A 17,031-nucleotide genomic window follows, 5' to 3' on the forward strand; every position below is an offset into this window, starting at 1 on the left:
AAAAATAGCCTAAAACTCTTGTCCCACAGCGCTTCCTCTGGTTCTTAAATCCCTGTTAGTGTTTCTTGTTTGCTTGCATTTTGTCTGTCTACGGTTCTGCTGAGGTTAGACTTTTTTTGTGTGTTCTTTCACTGCCTGCCTTTCATTAATGAGACATTTTTATGATTCTTCAGCATTCCGGGTGCTTTTGTAAAGCACAGTTTAAAAGTACGTGCTGTTAATGCAACAAATGCTGCCTTACTTTCTGCAAATCCCCGAAGGGGGAGTGAAACTGGAACGTTTCCCAGCGCGTCCCTCTTGCCCTGTCATGCTGAAGCCCCTTGCTGCCGTGTTTGTTCCTGGTGTTTGCCGGGAAGCAGATTGTCGTGGGGAAAAGGGGGTGGCCAAGAGGGGGAATGCGAGGCCCAAGCTGAATCTCTGCCCTTCCCTGAGCCGCAGAGTGTCCGGCTGCACTTTGGACCCTGGGGAGGGCAGAGGGAGGCATGGCGGAGGCAGCTGGCTCCCTGCCCGGCTGCGGCACTCCAGCCGGGACAGGACAGGCTCCGCGGCACCTCTCGCTCTGCTCCGTGTGGGGCAGAGGGTCAGAGCCTGTGGGGCAGGATGAGGAGCCGTCTCTGGGCTTGCTGCAGCCAGCTGCTGCCCCGGGAAGCTGGGCTTCATGCTCGCAAGCTGTCTGCATTTGCCGCAGCGGCTGCCCCACGCCATGGCGTCTGGTCCCCTGCTCTCCTGGCCACCTCCGGCTCCTTGCCCGGCATATCCATGGGGCTCCTCCAGCGCCCAGCCCCAGGACATGGCACCTTTTGCCGCTGGGGCTCGCAGTTCAACGTGCCCCCCAGTGCCCAGTTTGTGGCCCGGCCCGTGGGGGTCTGCTCCATGATGAAACTGCCTGTTCAGGCGTCAGCGGAGGGACTGGATGCAGCTTTTGTCGGTGTCCCTCTAGATACGGGCACATCCAACCGGCCGGGAGCCAGGTAAGGGGTAGCCATGGTGCCAGGGGAGCCGGTGCTTCACTCTGGCCGGCTGGAATGGCTCTCATCCCACGAGAGAAGTGGTGCTGGCATTGGGAGCTCTGCCCAGCAGCTTTTCCTGGCTGTGTTCTCTCCGCAGGTTCGGCCCACGCCAGATCCGTGCTGAGTCGGCGATGGTGAGGAGGTACAACGGCAGCACCGGGGCAGCGCCGTTTGATTCCCTGCAGGTGGCTGACATCGGGGACGTGAATGTGAACCTCTACAACCTGCCTGACAGCTGCCGCCTCATCCGAGAGTCCTACCGGAAGATAGTGGCCTCCGGCTGCGTGCCCCTCACCTTGGGTAAGGACCCCACGACTCCCTGCCGTGCCACCGTGTCCCTGCTCATCCAAACTCCCTCTCCTCCTCCCCTCCTTCAGTCTGAACATGGTAGAAGGTGAGCAAGGAATCTGTCCCCTGCATGGGGCTAAATCATGGGTAAATTTACACTCTCTGCTGAAATTACTGCCATCAGTGGTGCCTCTTGTGTCAAAAATGGGGAGAATGGGTCAGCTAAGAGACTGTTTCAGTGCACAGCCTGAAGCTCAACCGCAAATCCGGCCGGCAGTGTGCTTTTGCTGTTTTGCTGTCCCAAAGTGTGAGTGGTTTGTGCCCCTCTGGAAAGCCTCAAGCGCCCGGCAGCGTGCTGCTTTGCACGGGCGGTGATTTGGGCGCCTGTTCAAGTTCCCAGCTGTCGCAGCTGGGCATGGCTAACTGAAGCGAGTGTATATAGTAAAGTGGGGCAAACTATCAGTTACAGCATCCTCCAAAGTGAATCAAGAACCTATTTATAGCCTTGGTCAAGGGTCCTGCTCCACAGGCTGCCCCTGCCAGCCCTCATGTGTCTCTGGTCCTCCCGAGGAGGGAAGAGGAAGCAACCTGCACCCAGGAGCCTCAGGTTTTCCTTCGGGAACGAAGCCCTGGGGTGTATAAAGAAGTGCAGGATAGATGCAAGGGGGGAAGAGTCCGCTGGGAACAAAGGTAATAAGCACTGAGCACCTCTTGGGGTGTGTTACACCCTCTTCCCTATCCTGTTGCAGGTGGAGATCACACCATAACATACCCCATCCTGCAGGCCGTGGCAGAAAAGTAAGTTTCCAACCTGGAGATGTAGAACAAGGACCTGGGAAGGAGCCGTGGGAAGGCTCCTGGTTTGCTATCCACGGCATAGGCAGGGCCACCGCGCACGGGGTGGGGACTGACATGGCCACCCTCTCTCGACTAGGCACGGTCCTGTGGGACTGGTGCACGTGGACGCTCACACCGACACCGGTGACAGAGCCCTGGGGGAGAAGATCTACCACGGGACCCCGTTCCGGCGCTGCGTGGAGGAAGGGCTGCTGGACTGCAGCCGCGTGGTCCAGATTGGCATCCGAGGCTCCTCCTATGACCCCGATCCTTACAAGTACTGCCGGGACCAGGTAAGCTCAGCCGCAGGCGTGTGTCGAGCACTGCTTTCTTTCCCTGCCATTAGTATTCCCACGTCATGACTATTCCTATGTCATGACTTCAGCAGGAAAATAAATGTCTTTTCGGCGTCTTGTCCCCTGCCAGCGGCTTGGCCTGCAGGATAAACGCTCCTGGGATGCTGAGCTGTTAGCTGAGTGGAGAATAAGAAAGTGGGGGTGAGTGGAGGGTGCTCCCAGGTGCACCTCTGCAGCTTGGCCCTGGGATGAGGATTTATCCCAGCAGAAATTCCCAGCGGGGCAGGGGATGCTCTATTTTGCCTGCCTTTCACAGACTCATAGAATGTGTTGGGTGGGAAGGGACCTCTAAAGGCCACCTGGTCCCACCCCCCTGCAGTGAGCAGGGACATCTGTAACTAGATCAGGTTGCTCAGAGCCTCATCCAGCCTGGCCTTGAACGTCTCCAGGGATGGGGCCTCCCCCACCTCTCTGGGCAACCTGGGCCAGTGTCTCACCACCCTCAGTGTGAAGAACTTCTTCCTGATGTCTAACCTAATCCTGCCCTGCTCTAGTTTAAACCATTGCCCCTCGTCCTGTCGCTCCATGCCCTTGCAAACAGCCCCTCCCCAGCTTTCTTGTAGGCCCCTCCAGGTACTGGAAGGCCGCTATAAGGTCTAGCGGTCACTATAAGGTCTTTCCCTGTGTCTCTGCTCCCACAGGGTTTCCGGGTGGTCCCGGCTGAAGAGTGTTGGAGCAAGTCTCTGGCGCCGCTGATGGTGGAGGTGAGGAAGCAGATGGGGGACAAGCTGGTGTACATCAGTTTCGACATTGACGGACTGGACCCCGCCTATGCCCCAGGTACCGGGACGCCGGAGATAGCCGGGCTCACGCCTGCGCAGGTAAGGGGGACGCAGCTTCGTTTCCCAGCGGGAAGGGGATGTTTTTGCTCCCATTAAAGGAGCTCGTGCTACCAATGCAGCGAAGGGAAATGTTTGGGAGGCCAGGGAGCATTTCACAGTGACGAGGAAAGGAAATGTTGAACTGGTGTGTTTGGTCTGTATAGGCTGGGTTTCCTTAGCTGCACATGGGGAAGGCAGAGCCCCAGCCAGTCCGCTAGGTCAGATTTGATCCCAAACCTGTTTTCTTCCTAGGCTTTGGAGATCATTCGTGGCTGCAAAGGACTGAATATCGTGGGATGCGACCTTGTAGAAGTTGCACCGATGTACGACGTCTCTGGTGAGCCTAAAGGTGCTTGAGAGCAGGATGTGTGCCTGGCAGAGGTGTCTGACCATGCGGGTGAAAGCCGTTGGGCGTTCATGGCTTGTTTTTTTTTTTTTCCCCTCTTTTTGTCTTTTCATAGGCAACACGGCCCTCCTGGCAGCAAACCTGCTGTTCGAGATGCTGTGCGTTCTCCCCAGAGTGAAGACAATGTGAGGGCAGCTCCCACCTGCCCCAGGGGCAACACAGCTCCCACCTCCGCCGAGGCTTTCCGCGTCCTGTTCCCCTTGTTCCCAAGTTGCAGGGAACGTGGGCTTTGCAGTAAGGAATAAATGCCATTTTACCGCTAGAAAAGGTAATTTCAAGTTGATAAACTGTAGGTAGCAAATGGGTTTGAACAGCCCATTTACTGGTGGTTGTAGCTTTTGAGTTTGCCTGGGAAAAGGCAAAGATGAGGCTAATGGCGTTTCGCCGCCGCTTTCCGAGCTGGAATTACTCACCTGGCTCACAGGGGCTCATCGCACAATTGTCACTGGTAAAAGCTTTCTCCCATTAAGGTGCAGCAGCAGGACAAGGAATGTAGAGGAAGGGGGGACAGCCGGGGGTGGCTTGTTCAGAGAGTAGGGGGGTATTTGACTGAATTTCCTGCTGGGGATAACCGGGCAGCTGCCATGGCAGGAGCAGCCAAATCGCTCCTAGAATTTCCGAGCCGACGCACAGGTGGGGACAGTTTGTCCACGGAAACACAGAGCCACCTCATCACACATTAAAATAGTTTATTTTGGTTGCGAATCTGTAATCGTCTTAAAACAAAATGACATCAGTGCCTGTTCACAAATACAAAAAAAAAAAAAAAACCCAAAAAACCAAAACAAAAACTGAAACAAAAATAAAAAAAGACAAGTTTGCCAAATAAATTAATTTCCCCCCCCTCCCCAGTATCAAAAGTGCAAAATATGTACCTAGTTTTCAGTCCTACTTCTCAGGCTGCGATAGTGTGCTAGCTCCTGGCAGGCTTTCGGCGCACGGCAGAGCGGAGCAGGCAGCCGCTGCCCACCACGCTGGGAACAGGGAGGCGTTTTGGTACCAAACCTTTAGAGCGGGGGCCTGGTATCCCTCTGCTTCAGCTTCTGAGCGGTGTGCGAGTGCTCGGACTTCACTAGAATAGCGCACTTGGACTGAATTCCCTCAATCTTTGGATTACAAACCGCCATGTGCATAACAGAATCGCGAGCGCGTTTTGCTGACGATACGGTACGATATGGGTCGAGCGCCACTGGAGGCGGCAGGTGAGAAAATTATCGGGGGGTGATGGCTCGCGAATGCTGGGACGCGGTGGACAAATCTTGGGCGCAAGCAGCCTCCGACCACGCTCTTCTACAAGAAAGCAAGCAGCCAGTGCTCCACCATGGACACCACAGCTAACTAAACGAGGGGTTTAGAAGAGTTTGGCATTCACTTCAGCCCATGTAAGAAGACTTTCCATAAAACAGCAATAAAAACCAGGTTAAAAGCCACAGCCGGTAAGGATGGACTGCTGCAAGTGCTCCTTAAACAAAAAAATGGTCTAAAAGGGGAGGTTACCTCTGCTAAAAAGAAAAGACAAAAAGGATTCCAGCTGGTGTGCGGCGCATGAACTGTAGTTTGAAGGCCATAAGGCCTTATCTTCTTTCTTGGGGCAGGGCTGAATTCCCTTGCTGTAGCACCACTAGGCACTTTTTTTTACTATATCAGGGGTTTTCTCCTGGTTTCTGACTAGCGACAGCAGAGACCCAGAGTGTGTATTTTTTTTTTTTTTTTTTTTTTGCTTTTGCAAACATGTAAAAAGTGATGCGGAGCCTTCCACTGGGCTACAACCGTATTCTAGCCTCGTCCTGCACGGCAAGCTGCGGGAAAAGCACGGGAGTGCTACGGCCCTTGCTCCAGCCAAACGAAAATGAAGTCTAGCGGCATCAGGCCAGCCTTTTGTTCCCCGTCCCGCTCTGTTTCAGCAGTATGCCTGCGCCTCAGAGCTCTTTGGCAGGGAGAAGACCTTGCCTTCCTTCCTTCCCTCTCCTTTAGTGCTTCATTCGTGCAGCAGCACAAGCTCGGAGCTGCTGAGCTAAAATTAAGTAACCTCACGTAGGGTCAGTTGGTAGCATCGTAGCCTTTATTTGGAAGTACATTATACATGGGGTTTGAGATACCTGTGGTGGTCGCAGCACGCCGATCTGCTCCCCGGGCGGGGAGGAATGCAGCAAGCCAAGGGTTTGTGAGCAACTGGGTCACGTAGGCAGTGAAATGACTTGAGCATTCCCGGGTTTCCTATGGGATCGGCAGCTGGCTCAGAGATTGGCATAGTTATTCCTACTAACTGCCTGCTCTGCTAAGATGGTAACTAAGGTGGCAAGGAGTGAGCTTTTAATTAACGCCAAGTGCTTGACCAGGTGCTCTACCATTGGGTTCTGAGCCCTACAACAAAGGCTGCCCCGCTGAGACCCCCGTGCTTTGGCAGTGCTGTAGCCTAACAGCGACTTGGGGACCACGGGGACTTGGCTCCTGTGCAGAGCGGCTGGAGGAGGCGCAGCAGGTACCAGCCCGGGCGACAGTGTCTGCCCCGGAGCCGTGAAAAGCAAACACAAGCCCCACAGGATTTCGGTCCCGGCTGCAAAGAGAAACCCTGCTGCTTTGCTTTATCGCTTGAGGAGTGGCAAGCGGCCATGAGTCTGCTGCTGCCCTTCCCTCCGCTGCACGAAGCGCCGCCCGTTCCCCCCGCGGTGTTGAAAGTGGCTGTTGGAGCCCTGCTAGGGCAAAGCATAAACTGAGCCCTGCGCTTTATGACTCTTCTGGCTTCACACAGACCTATGAGTTCAAAAAGATAAAAACAAAACCCAACGCAAACAAACAAAAAACCAAGGCAGCAGCCTGCATGTTGAGAAACAAACATTGTGGCAAGAAGGAAACAGGCGAGAGTCTGAAACCGAGTGTCTTAAACCCACGCCTAAAGCAAAAGGAGTTTCACACGTAAGAGACGGTCTCATGATACAGGACTTCTGGGGCAACGTTTCAAGAATACAATCATCGAAGAATTAGGTTCCTTGATACAAAGAAAGGTTGGTTTGTACTACAGACGTAAGGGTGTTTGAAAGGAGCCCGGACTGACTCCCTAGCAGCTAGGTAGAGTTTCTTTGACACATCTACTGGCTCATAGCAGCTCACGCCTACAATCTGAGGACACAGTTAAAGTTATGGCTCTAGGATACATCGTCTAAAATCGACAGAAGCAGAAAGGCATCTGAAAAAATCAATGTAACGTTTAAATGGCTCAACACCTTTACAGTATTTATGGCCGTGCAAAACCCCTTCCCTCCCCGGTTACGGTTTAGCCGGTGAAGCTGCACGTGGAACTATGACACGAGGAGCATGAAACATGCAGATCGCCTAGGAGCCCGCACCACAGGTGAGTCCCAGCTACAGGTTTGCTACAAGGGAGATGCTCCCGACCGTACTCTAGAGCACTTACCCCGGGGAAAGCCGATAAAAGTACGACCGCCTGGTGGGAGGAGGCCTTTCGGAAGGGCAGGGCCTGGGAGGGTCTGCGGGGTCTTGCCAGTGTTACACCATGCACCATGGGCTAAGCACACAGGGAAGGGGAGAGAGAACCACAACCCAACCTGCGTCGCCGGCCGCGTTCGGTCTGGACTGAGTCACCGCGCAGAGAAGTCACAGGTTTTTTTTTCTTCAACCGAGGTAAAACGAGAGATGGAACAGAGGGTGACTCGGGAAGCGGATGCGGCAAGACAAGAAGGGAAAAACGGACTTCTTGGCTCTTCGGTAGTACGGCATCCAAACGCACGAAGGAGACAGTGGAGGGAATTTTGGTGCGCTTGGCTGTGCTCCTGGGCTCTAGTCGCCGGCCCTAGGAGAGTTCATCTAAAACCTAAGGTCCATTCGTCAACGCTTGTTTTCTTATTCCTGGAAAGAGCTGTCCCTTGTCATCTTCATAAAAAGTTTGTCCATTAGAATCTCTTTAAAATCCCTCAGTCTAGCGCGGGCCACGAGGGGATATAGAACCTCTGTAAGGAACCCTCTAGGAGGCGTTCCATCCAAAAGGACAATTTGTGTAATTTGTTTTTAATGGATCTAGATCCCGGGCTGCAGGAGGATTTCCCTCTGGTTTCTGTGTGTAGTGAGGAATCGTAATCCTCGCACGAGCCCAGGGTTCCCCCCTCATCCCCTGATCTGTGAGGCTTGAAGAGGCAGAAGTATTTCTTGTGGCCGTTCAGAGCCAGGACGTAGCCCGTGTAGTCGCGCTCGAGGAAATGCTTGTCGTACTGGTTTGGGATGGGGGCCGCATCCTGCGCGAACTCTAACAAGTACTCCAGCCATTCTCGGTGCTTGTCCAGGCTGAGGAAGGAGAAATGAAGAGAGCTGCTCCTGGGGGAAAAGCAGAGGAGAAGCGGGATTAGCACGTCTCCCGAGTCAGGCTGGATTCCTACTGGGCCGGTAAGCGTTTGGAACAAGGGCAGGTGCAGAGCTGCGTCACCACGGCTCCTTTTTTAACCCAGTTCAGCACGCGTGACAGTTACCTAGCATGCAGCACTGTCGTGCTCTCAATTTGTTGAGATGCGGGTACAGACAAAGCGGCCGCAGCGCCAGACCTGTCTGGCCACGTTCACCGAGCACGGCCAGGAAAGGCCGCTTGGTTTTCAGTGCTTAATGAATGTGGAGGCTGCTTTGCTCACCAGAAGCATTCCCTCCTGGCAAGTGAGCTGACACCGCTCCTAACCGTTATCAGAGCAGCATTACGCACATTGCTAAAACAGTAACAGAAACCCAGGAGAGGGCCCCAGCCTACCCTGTGAACGTGTAGACTTCCAGGGCAAACTTCTGGAGGAGGGCAGTTTTGGTCGAGTTGGACAGGATCAAGACCACGTTCATGTGCCCCGGCCTCAGGCGGACCAGGTTGCTGTTATAGTTGATGTCCGTTAGCTCGGTCACCTCGACGAAGCCCTTCTTGGGAATCCTGCCGCAATGAAACAGTGGTTGAGTGAAAGTGAAAAGAAGGACCGGGAGTGACTGAGGATGGAGAAAGGGTGAACTTGTTCCCTACCTCCTTACGCTGAGCCATCCCCGTGCCCTGTAGCTAAAGCCAGCTGAATCGGTGCAATGGCCAGACTCGGATCTTCCTCAACAAGTCAGGCAGACCTTGGCCTTTCCCTGAGAATGTCGCCTGGGCAAAACTCTGTGGGAATGGCCTGATAACTAAGTTTGTGCACCCCTGTCCTTGCTGGCCTGGGGCCTGGCTAACCACCACGCCTCCCCGCCCCGCTGCGCCCGCACTGCCCTGCGCAACAACTGCGCTGTGTCCCCGCTACTCTGGCGCTTCTCTGCTGTTGGCCTCACGCTCTCTGCGCACGCTTTCTATGCGCAGATGCTCCCTGAGCAATGCTTCAGCAGAAAACATTTCTGGAGAAATTAGAGAGGGAACCTGTTACTCTCTTTGCTGAAGCTCGCATCGTTCTTCTCGGTCTTTGCGGCGGTTTCTTCTTTCTCAGAGGGAGGAGAGTCCCTTGTATCACTCGAATCGCTGTAAAAGAAGATGAGCTTGTGTGTGTTTAAGGCGTCAGATTGGACCGAGTTGCTGTTGGCTGGGCCGTAAGATCCTCTAGGACGTTTTGGCATGCACTCACCTGAAAGCCTGAACAATAACGGTGCCAAAGAGGATGAAGAGCGCAGAGAAGAGCAAGGACAGCAGCGGCATCATTTCTCGCCTGAGGGGAAGATTTGCAAACAGCAATCAGGTCTGCGAGTTGCGCGGTTTCTGCTTGAATTTCAGTTCCTGTCTACCTCGAATAATATCACGCAGTTTCCCCAGAAACTCGGCTCATTTCCTGGGGTCTTAAAGAAGATCAGGATTTTGAGCACCGTCCTGCTGCCACCCACAACGAGGAGGATATAAATGGCTCCATTTTAAAATAAGGTGACAGGGAAGTGGTGAAAAACAATCAATGTGTGTTTTCAGGAGCGTAATGTACCGAAGTACCCAGCACTCAAGGCAGAAGCGAATGTCACTGTGGTGTCACCGCTCTTCGCCTAAATCTCGAGAGAATACAGGCACCTACGTATTTTGATTTGTTCTCAATTCTGTTAATAAGAACCTGGTTCTACTACAGATCTGAACAAGGTAACAGCAAATCCTGCTCCCTGTCGAGGCTCATTAGCACCCAATCCGTACCAGTTACTGTGAAACAAACTGTCCCAGCAGTCCGAGATATAGTCCAGCATGGAATAGAGCCATCGGATAAGGAACATCTGTTGAAGAAGAGAAAAGAAAAGAGCAAATGACAAAACTGCTGTCCAGAGCCCAGACAGGACTCCCACCCCTTAAACAGAACTCCAGTCTGAATCGGCTTCGGAGCATGCCATAAGCTCTTCCTTCCCTGAGCGAGAAAACTTTTAAGAGTCTTGCCTTGGTATTTTAAAATATAAATAATGCCATAACCATCCAAAAAGGTAACACAGCTGTTAGGCAGCTGGAAAGGCCGTGCACTTACGGGAGCGAGTTCGTCATTCAAGTCTGCCAGGACAGTCTCTGAAGAGAGAAGGCCAGGGTCTGTCCTCAGCTGGTCCAGAAGATCCAGGAGGATGAAGTTGTCCTCATTGCTGCCTTGCCAGGCATCCTCCAAGGTTTTGTAGGCGATCTTCCCCGCGTTGTTGCGTCTCTCCAAAATGACCACCTGGACGAGCCAATAACATTGCAGATGTCAGAGAGGAAGGTACTTTTTTCCAGACAGATGCCCACAATTAGGCATCAGATCAAGGTGTAGCACCCTACATAAAGTGATGAGAGTCAGCATGACAGAAGGGAAAGGGGAGAAGAAGGGGGGGGGGGAAAAAAGGAACCCTCACAGCTGATTTTCCCCGATACTTCTCCTCATCCATCAGCAAGGCGTCTGCAAATTCCGGCTGCCGATCATTATAGATGTGCACAAACTTCAGCGTGTCTTTTGTGTTGGCCACAGCGAAAGCCAAAAACGTCTCATAAGCCTCGGCAAACTTCTCGCCTTCTCCGGTAAGTAGGACCACACAGTGCCTAGGCAATGCAAGAAGATGGGGGATTAGGAGTCATTCTGGACGCGAGAGGAAACGACCCTCCCCTTTCCACTAGCCAGAACGATCCCGATGAGCCAGAAACCTATTGAACAGCACGGATACCCAGCATGATCCAATGCAGTCGTTTCCCTTCTCCCTCAGAATCCAACAAAAGGTGGCTTTAGGAGCAGCCCCAGAGCCTCGAGGAACAAAACGCAGTGACACGTCACCCACAGAGCCTTACTTTCGTTGACGGTGAGACTTCTTCACAGGACACAGCTCCTGGAAGAGCCTCTGGTTGGTGAGTCTGGCCACCATGAGGAACTTATTCTGGGAAAGGAAGTCGTCAATGAGCTGCTTCTTCATATCTCGTGCCTGGCAAGGACAAAGAAAGCAGAGGTCAGTACCGAGCAGGGTGAGGACAGTGAAGCTGTTGCAACATTCTTATCTGGAGCCTGGGGAAGGCTGACAGCCATCACAGTCCTCACTGAAACCACCAGAGACGTTTCGAGGCCCCGAGACTGAGAAGCCACCTGCAGCCACCCTCCTGAAAAGGTCAGACAGCGTAGCCGAAGCCTACTGAGCATCCTCCCTCCTAATGATCGTGCTCTGCTCTGCTGAAGCCCGAGTTTCTGCTGAGATCGAATGCTCTTTACTCTGAAATCCACCACCGACCAGCCCCTCATCACAAGCTTGGTCAGAAAACCCTCAGTCAGTGTCCATCTCGCCTAAGCTCTCGGCGAGGACTGAGCAATACCTGCACAACATCAGCGGGCTTGTCGATGTGCTCCTTGAAGATCATCATGGTGGGCGTGTAGACGTTGATGTTGTACTGACTGGACAACTCCTCGGTGCCTCGGAGTCCGACGTACACGTAACCAAAGGACAAGTAATCTCGGTACGCAAAGGCAGTCAGCTGGAGGGGAAGAAAGCACCGGCGCGTGTTTACATTAGAGAGCAAACAAGTTTTTCTCCCCCTGAGTGCCTGTGGCAACTTTGCTTTGAGAACACCTCCCGCTGTTTTAAACGAAACGCTGCTGCGCAAGGTAAGAGCCCTTCCTCTCCCTCGCTGAGCGGCACTTTGCATCCTCTTAGTCATCGTACAGGGAGCCTCAATGGAGCCACAGCTTTATTTTACAACCTGACATTTTGCACAGTAGCGGGCGTTTCTTAGGAAACGGGCTTTCCAGTAACCCAAAGTAGATGTGCTGCAAAAATCCCTCATTACCCATGAAGGTTAGCACATGCCTCTGTTACCGCTACCTCCCAAACCCACCTGCACCTTCACATCCACTAAGGGCACATCTGTGGCGGGACAGAGAAATGATCTCCTAATGAAGTCGGTCATCTGGCCATGCCATTTTCAACCGACGTAAATCAACTTGTTCTCTTACAACGAGTCAATAGTATTTAGAGGCATCAGTCTGCCTCTGCTCACAGCAATATCACATTTTCTTTCGGAACAGCTGGATTTATTAGTAAGTCAAACAATGCAGCGACAGAAATCACATTACCTTGTATAATAACGGCACAACTGGCATATGATCAAATAGAAGGACATGGGGCTTGTTTTCTTTCTTCCAGTTGGAGAGAAAGCGGATGTAGTTTTTATCTGTAATCTTTAAATAGAACCAGCACATTAGTTTAACCTCTGAGATGTTAGACCTCTGAGCCCTACGCGATGCTGTAGGATTAGATGTCTGAATGAGAACTGAGTCTAAAAGAGCTGCCCAGGTGTTAGAGAAAGCAGACTCCGGGGGTTTGTCTTTCCAACAGGTATGCCTGATCTGTGCTTTTTGATACAGGAGATCAGTTAAAACCGTCTCGATCCCCACCAACCCTCTGAGCTAGTGCACCCTCTGCCAATGCTGTTCATCAATGCTGATGCCACATTCGTTCTTGTAACTGTTCATTGGGGCCGTACGCTTTACACATAGTGGGAAGCCAAGGGTTAACAGGCACCTGTGAGCTCCATCAAACCTGCTCTGTTTTAGCTGTGGTACCCCCTTGACCTAGAGGAAGGAGAAAAAAGGGAGATCACAGCTGGTTTAGGGACCCACGGGGAGAGGAGCAGACTGCCAGCTCTGGTTTTGAGGAACGCCTGGCTGTGAGAGGTGAAATGGCTGCGTTAGCCGCGGAAAGGGACAGCAGACCCCGCTTTTGGGGTGAGAAGTCGAATACCCAGACAACATCAGGTTGGGAGTCCATTGGGAAGGGTGGCCCCTTTCCCCAGAGGAAAAGGAGATGAGGCAAACAAGGCTCCAGGCAGAGGACGGGCAGGTGAGAGCGCTACGGGAGCTGACCCAGCCGCACTGCACTGAAAGGGGAGGTGGGTGCTTTAGGACTCTGACAAAAATAACCGAGCAAGGCTGAAATGCAGGAATTTTTTTATCTAGTAGGGGGGTTTTACTATAATTTTGAAAGGGCTCACGCCGGCGGCTGCAGTTTCAAAGGTCTAAATCAAAACTGGACAAAACAAACAGCGGGTCTCTGGGTGAGTTTTAGCAGACAATACCTACAAGTCAGTAAGCGGTCCTTAAGTTGATGGATGAAACCCTGAGAAAGGAAGTGAAATCCGAAGGCAGGTAGGGCATGCTCACTGATTCCAAACCTGGGGGGTAGCTTTCGTACAGCTCTGGCAGCCGTGGGGTATTACAACTGGGAGAAGATCAGGCACACAAAGTTGCTGGCGTAACCACCTAGTAGCATGATTAACCCTTTGGCAAGGGGAAGCGTTACAGAGCCGCATCACGTGATTGCTTCTGACAGCTCCAGGGTTTGTAGCTGTAATTACAACTCTCAAAACGCCTCGCTTCACCAGCCTCAGTTGGATCTTCTCACGTTCATGACACAGATCAGCTCAGGGGCTGAATTAAACAGATTAGCCACCGAAACAGCTGAAGAGAGACGAATATCCAAATAGGCATGAGAAGCAGCACGTGACACTCTTACTAGCGCGTACCTTTTCTACAAGATTCCCTGGCAGAAGGTTCTCCACGAATTGCCGCAGGTTTTCTCGAATGACAGCGTTGTGGAAGAAGGTTATTTTCCCGTTAATAAGCCCTAGTAGGGAGGGTGTGCTGTGCGCACCTAGGTGATGGGCGAGGCGTCTTTCGTACCCAGCGTGAACGACTCCGATTCCCACTCCTGAAAAAGGAGAGCGAGTTCGCATGAAAGATCACCAACCCAAAACACCTAGGAGAAAACCGAGGTTGAAGACCTGTTCCCTTGCCCAGCACCCTGCTCCCCAGTTATTCATGGGACTGTCCCTCCTAACTCTGTTCTTTCCCCCTCTTGCAACCCTTGAAGACTGTATTTAAAACTCATAGCTTTATCGAGTGATCCGCGCTGTATGGTAGCGGCCCTGAAGTTGAGGACATATGCCGCAGGGATCTTTGCTTAGCAAAGCCATCCAAGCACAGGACTGAAGAGCAACACAGCATTTACGCTGGTGGCCTAAACTCATGGCGGTGCGATCAGCTCTCGGCCACGCCAGCATTTATCATCATCAGTGCCGGACTAAGCCACTAGCCGTACGGACAGGAGAAAAGATATCTGGTCCTTGTGATCTACAGGATTAGGTTTTTCCTCATTTCTAACATACAGCCTCATCGATTGCGATGTTAGTAACACACAGGAAAGCATAAGGGTAAATCCCTGAGGAAATTTAGAGATTAAACTCAGTTCTCCAAAGCTGAAGGCAAGCGCTCGCTGGGCAAGGGACACGCGCCCAGCCTGAACAGCCTCGTCCTTACCCAGCGCCTCCAATTCCTGAGCAACTTCCTTCCACACAGGCTCAATGTGGATGCAGCTGAAACACCAGTCTGAGGTTATTTTAATGAGGTAAGGTTTCTTGAAACTATCTGGCACGATTTCGTTGATGTAGTGGGAAAAATGGAGCAAATACTTCTCGTCGGAGCTGTCCCGCCTCTCCGAATTAAAGGGGAAATGGAAGAAGGACTCGTCAAAATAGAAGCCTTCATGGAAGTGGTGGAACTGGCGATGCTGGTGCTGAGAGTAGCCCTGGCTGTCCCCGGCATCTCCGTAGTGATCAAAGTTTGCCCTTTTTTCCTCGTTGGAGAGAATCTGGGAAGTAGATGGTAGAAGAACGGTCGCCTGAAACCGTGAGGGAGAACTGCCCGGACAATAATCCCTTAGTAAATAACTGCAGCTGCATAAGGACGGGCTATGAGGGAACTTGCACCCTTTGCTGCGCATTGGAGGGATAAATATTCTGGAAAAGGGAACTATCGCGTTGCCTCCAGGCTCACGGTGGTAAATAAGGGTAAAAAAAAACCCAAAGCCCAAAGAAAAGGAGCCAGTAAATCAAGACTGATGTACCCATTTCTGACACCAATTGCTCCTCGAGCCTGAACGTCACACCATCTGAGCAGTGACGCTTTTTTCTGGAGCAGCTTTTGCTGGCATCTATTTGAACGCTGAGGGTTTTCTCAGCGCATCATAAAGCGCCAGAAGTTTTACCGAGCAGCCAGAAGCCCCGCAGAGAAACTGCATTTATTTCGGCTGGGAGATGATGGTTTGCTTTATTTCTGCGGGCTCAGCTCACTTGCCCTGGAAGTGCCGGGTCAGCCACCGCAAACTGGGGCAGCCAATTTTGAGAGCTGCACAGGAGCGATGTGCAAATAACTACTTACGCAAAGAATAATTTGAAGGGACTAAAGCCCTGCGGTGACTAACATGGTTTACATCATCCCCAAAATACTTCTATGGATGTGTGACACAGACAAGACAGCCACCCAGCTGTGTGGGGCTCAGCGAATACCCGCTCCTCCCTCGTTTGAGGCTTTTTAGTGAGAACAGGGTCGACCTGTAGCCAAATATTTGCAACAGAGGCCACTTCGGTGTCATCCAGCAGCTCTCTGTTGAGAAAAAAGACTAAACTTTTCTGGTCAGTAGTGTCCGCCCCCACAGGGTCCAGCACCTTTCCCGTGTAGCCATATGCAGAAAAAGCACAAAGCCCAGTATGGAAAAACAAGGTCACTTAACTTTGATCTTAATGACAGCACGAGTTTAGCAAGAAGAGCGTGTTACCTCATAGGCCTTGCTAATCTGGATGAATTTGTCTTCCGCTCCTGGGTCCTTGTTTTTGTCAGGGTGCCTACGAGGCAGAACCGGAGGAAAAGGGGGTCAGCAGTTCCCCGGGGGGGCACAGCGAGCTGTCAGCGTCCCTTCAGAGGCGAGCGGGATGCAGACAGTTAGGGTGTGTGGCAGCATCCCAAAGCTGAGATTGGATTGTACACCCAGCACATGCTCTCCCTACCCAAACCCCACCCCAAAACGCAGCACCGGGACACGTGCCATGCACCTGCAGACCTGTCCCTCCATCCAATCCATCGCGAACGGCCCAAGCCCAGGACAAGGGAATGTGTTTCTCCCCTACCCACTACAGCGGTGCATCCCTCAGCTCCTGCCCTACATATCTACCGCATTCTTCCTGTAAACTACCTCCTGCCACAGCCCTCAGACAAAGCTACGCTGGCTCTAAAAGCTCCATGTGAGGCTATTTTCCAAGGTAACGTCTCAAGCCTCAGTGCACACCACCAAAGCAAGGGGCATGACATTTGTGGATCCAACACGTTTCACTTCCACAGCACTGGGGTCGAGTTGCCCTTGGACATCGATGTATCAAACTGACACTCAAACCCTGGTGTATTAAAGGCTCCTGGGTAAGTCAGGGGGAACTTTCCCCCCCATAGCCAGCCTGCGGGAGGGTTTTACAGCACGGATTGCTGGCGTGAAGGTGTCTGCTTGGTGTCAGGACGACTCCTGGGCCACGAGGAAGACCCGGCGCTCATCTCTGACAGCCTGCTGAGCCTCGTCTGGCACGGACCACCAGGTAAGGTGGCCAATGCCACCACCCGGCAGTGTCACCCGCTCCTCAGAGCACAGCGGCCTGGCTCTGTCAACCGAGAGGACGCAAAACAGCACCGTGTGTGTCCCCGTGTCCGGTGCCGGGGAGGGGAGATCAGAGCCCGGGTCGGAGGGGAGGCACGTACCATTCCCGGGCGAGCCGCTTGTAGGCCTTCTTGATGTCGGCCTGGCTGGAGCTCCGGCCGACCCCCAGGACGCGGTACGGGTCGAAATCCCCCGCCGCGGCCTGCGCTCCCAGGGCGGCCAGCAGCAAGGCGGCGGCCCAAGCCAAGCCCGCCCGCCCCAGCTGCATGGCTCAGGCGGGCAGAGGGGGCCGGCGGAGGCCCCGCGGGCTGGGGACCGGCGACCGGCGGGGGCCGCGGACAGGCCGCCCTCACCCACCCTGCGCCGCCGCTTCCGGCGCGCCCGCCCCGCCGTCACCATAGAGACGGCGC

The 17,031-nt window shown here is 53.1% G+C and overlaps 2 protein-coding genes across 3 annotated transcripts; one reads left to right on the top strand and one right to left on the bottom strand.

Moving 5' to 3' along the window:
* The first annotated feature begins 524 nt into the window (after positions 1-524).
* On the top strand, positions 525-4,565 carry AGMAT (agmatinase (putative)). Its single transcript, XM_074560783.1, has 7 exons — positions 525-971; positions 1,108-1,310; positions 2,048-2,096; positions 2,233-2,428; positions 3,133-3,312; positions 3,565-3,649; positions 3,774-4,565. Exons 1-7 carry the CDS (start codon positions 601-603, stop codon positions 3,845-3,847), a joined length of 1,158 nt encoding a protein of 385 aa, XP_074416884.1. The 5' UTR covers positions 525-600; the 3' UTR covers positions 3,848-4,565.
* Positions 4,566-5,436: 871 nt separating this feature from the next.
* On the bottom strand, positions 5,437-17,009 carry DNAJC16 (DnaJ heat shock protein family (Hsp40) member C16). 2 transcript variants are annotated; one of them, XR_012583979.1, is made up of 15 exons: positions 16,723-17,000; positions 15,758-15,824; positions 14,461-14,791; positions 13,668-13,852; positions 12,220-12,324; positions 11,463-11,621; positions 10,950-11,080; positions 10,523-10,706; positions 10,168-10,350; positions 9,849-9,925; positions 9,304-9,384; positions 9,102-9,200; positions 8,469-8,636; positions 7,134-8,047; positions 5,760-5,935 (listed from the first exon to the last, which is right to left on the bottom strand). XR_012583979.1 is itself a non-coding variant. In XM_074560782.1 (14 exons), the coding sequence occupies exons 1-14, from the start codon at positions 16,887-16,889 to the stop codon at positions 7,651-7,653; spliced, it is 2,334 nt and encodes a 777-aa protein (XP_074416883.1). In that variant the 5' UTR covers positions 16,890-17,009; the 3' UTR covers positions 5,437-7,650. The 2 variants fall into 2 exon arrangements, 1 of the variants encoding a protein (XP_074416883.1); XM_074560782.1 differs by having other exon boundaries at positions 5,437-8,047; positions 16,723-17,009.
* Between the last annotated feature and the right edge of the window lie 22 nt (positions 17,010-17,031).

The sequence above is a fragment of the Larus michahellis genome, chromosome 16, assembly GCF_964199755.1.
Source record: "Larus michahellis chromosome 16, bLarMic1.1, whole genome shotgun sequence".
Taxonomy (NCBI): Eukaryota; Metazoa; Chordata; class Aves; order Charadriiformes; family Laridae; genus Larus; species Larus michahellis.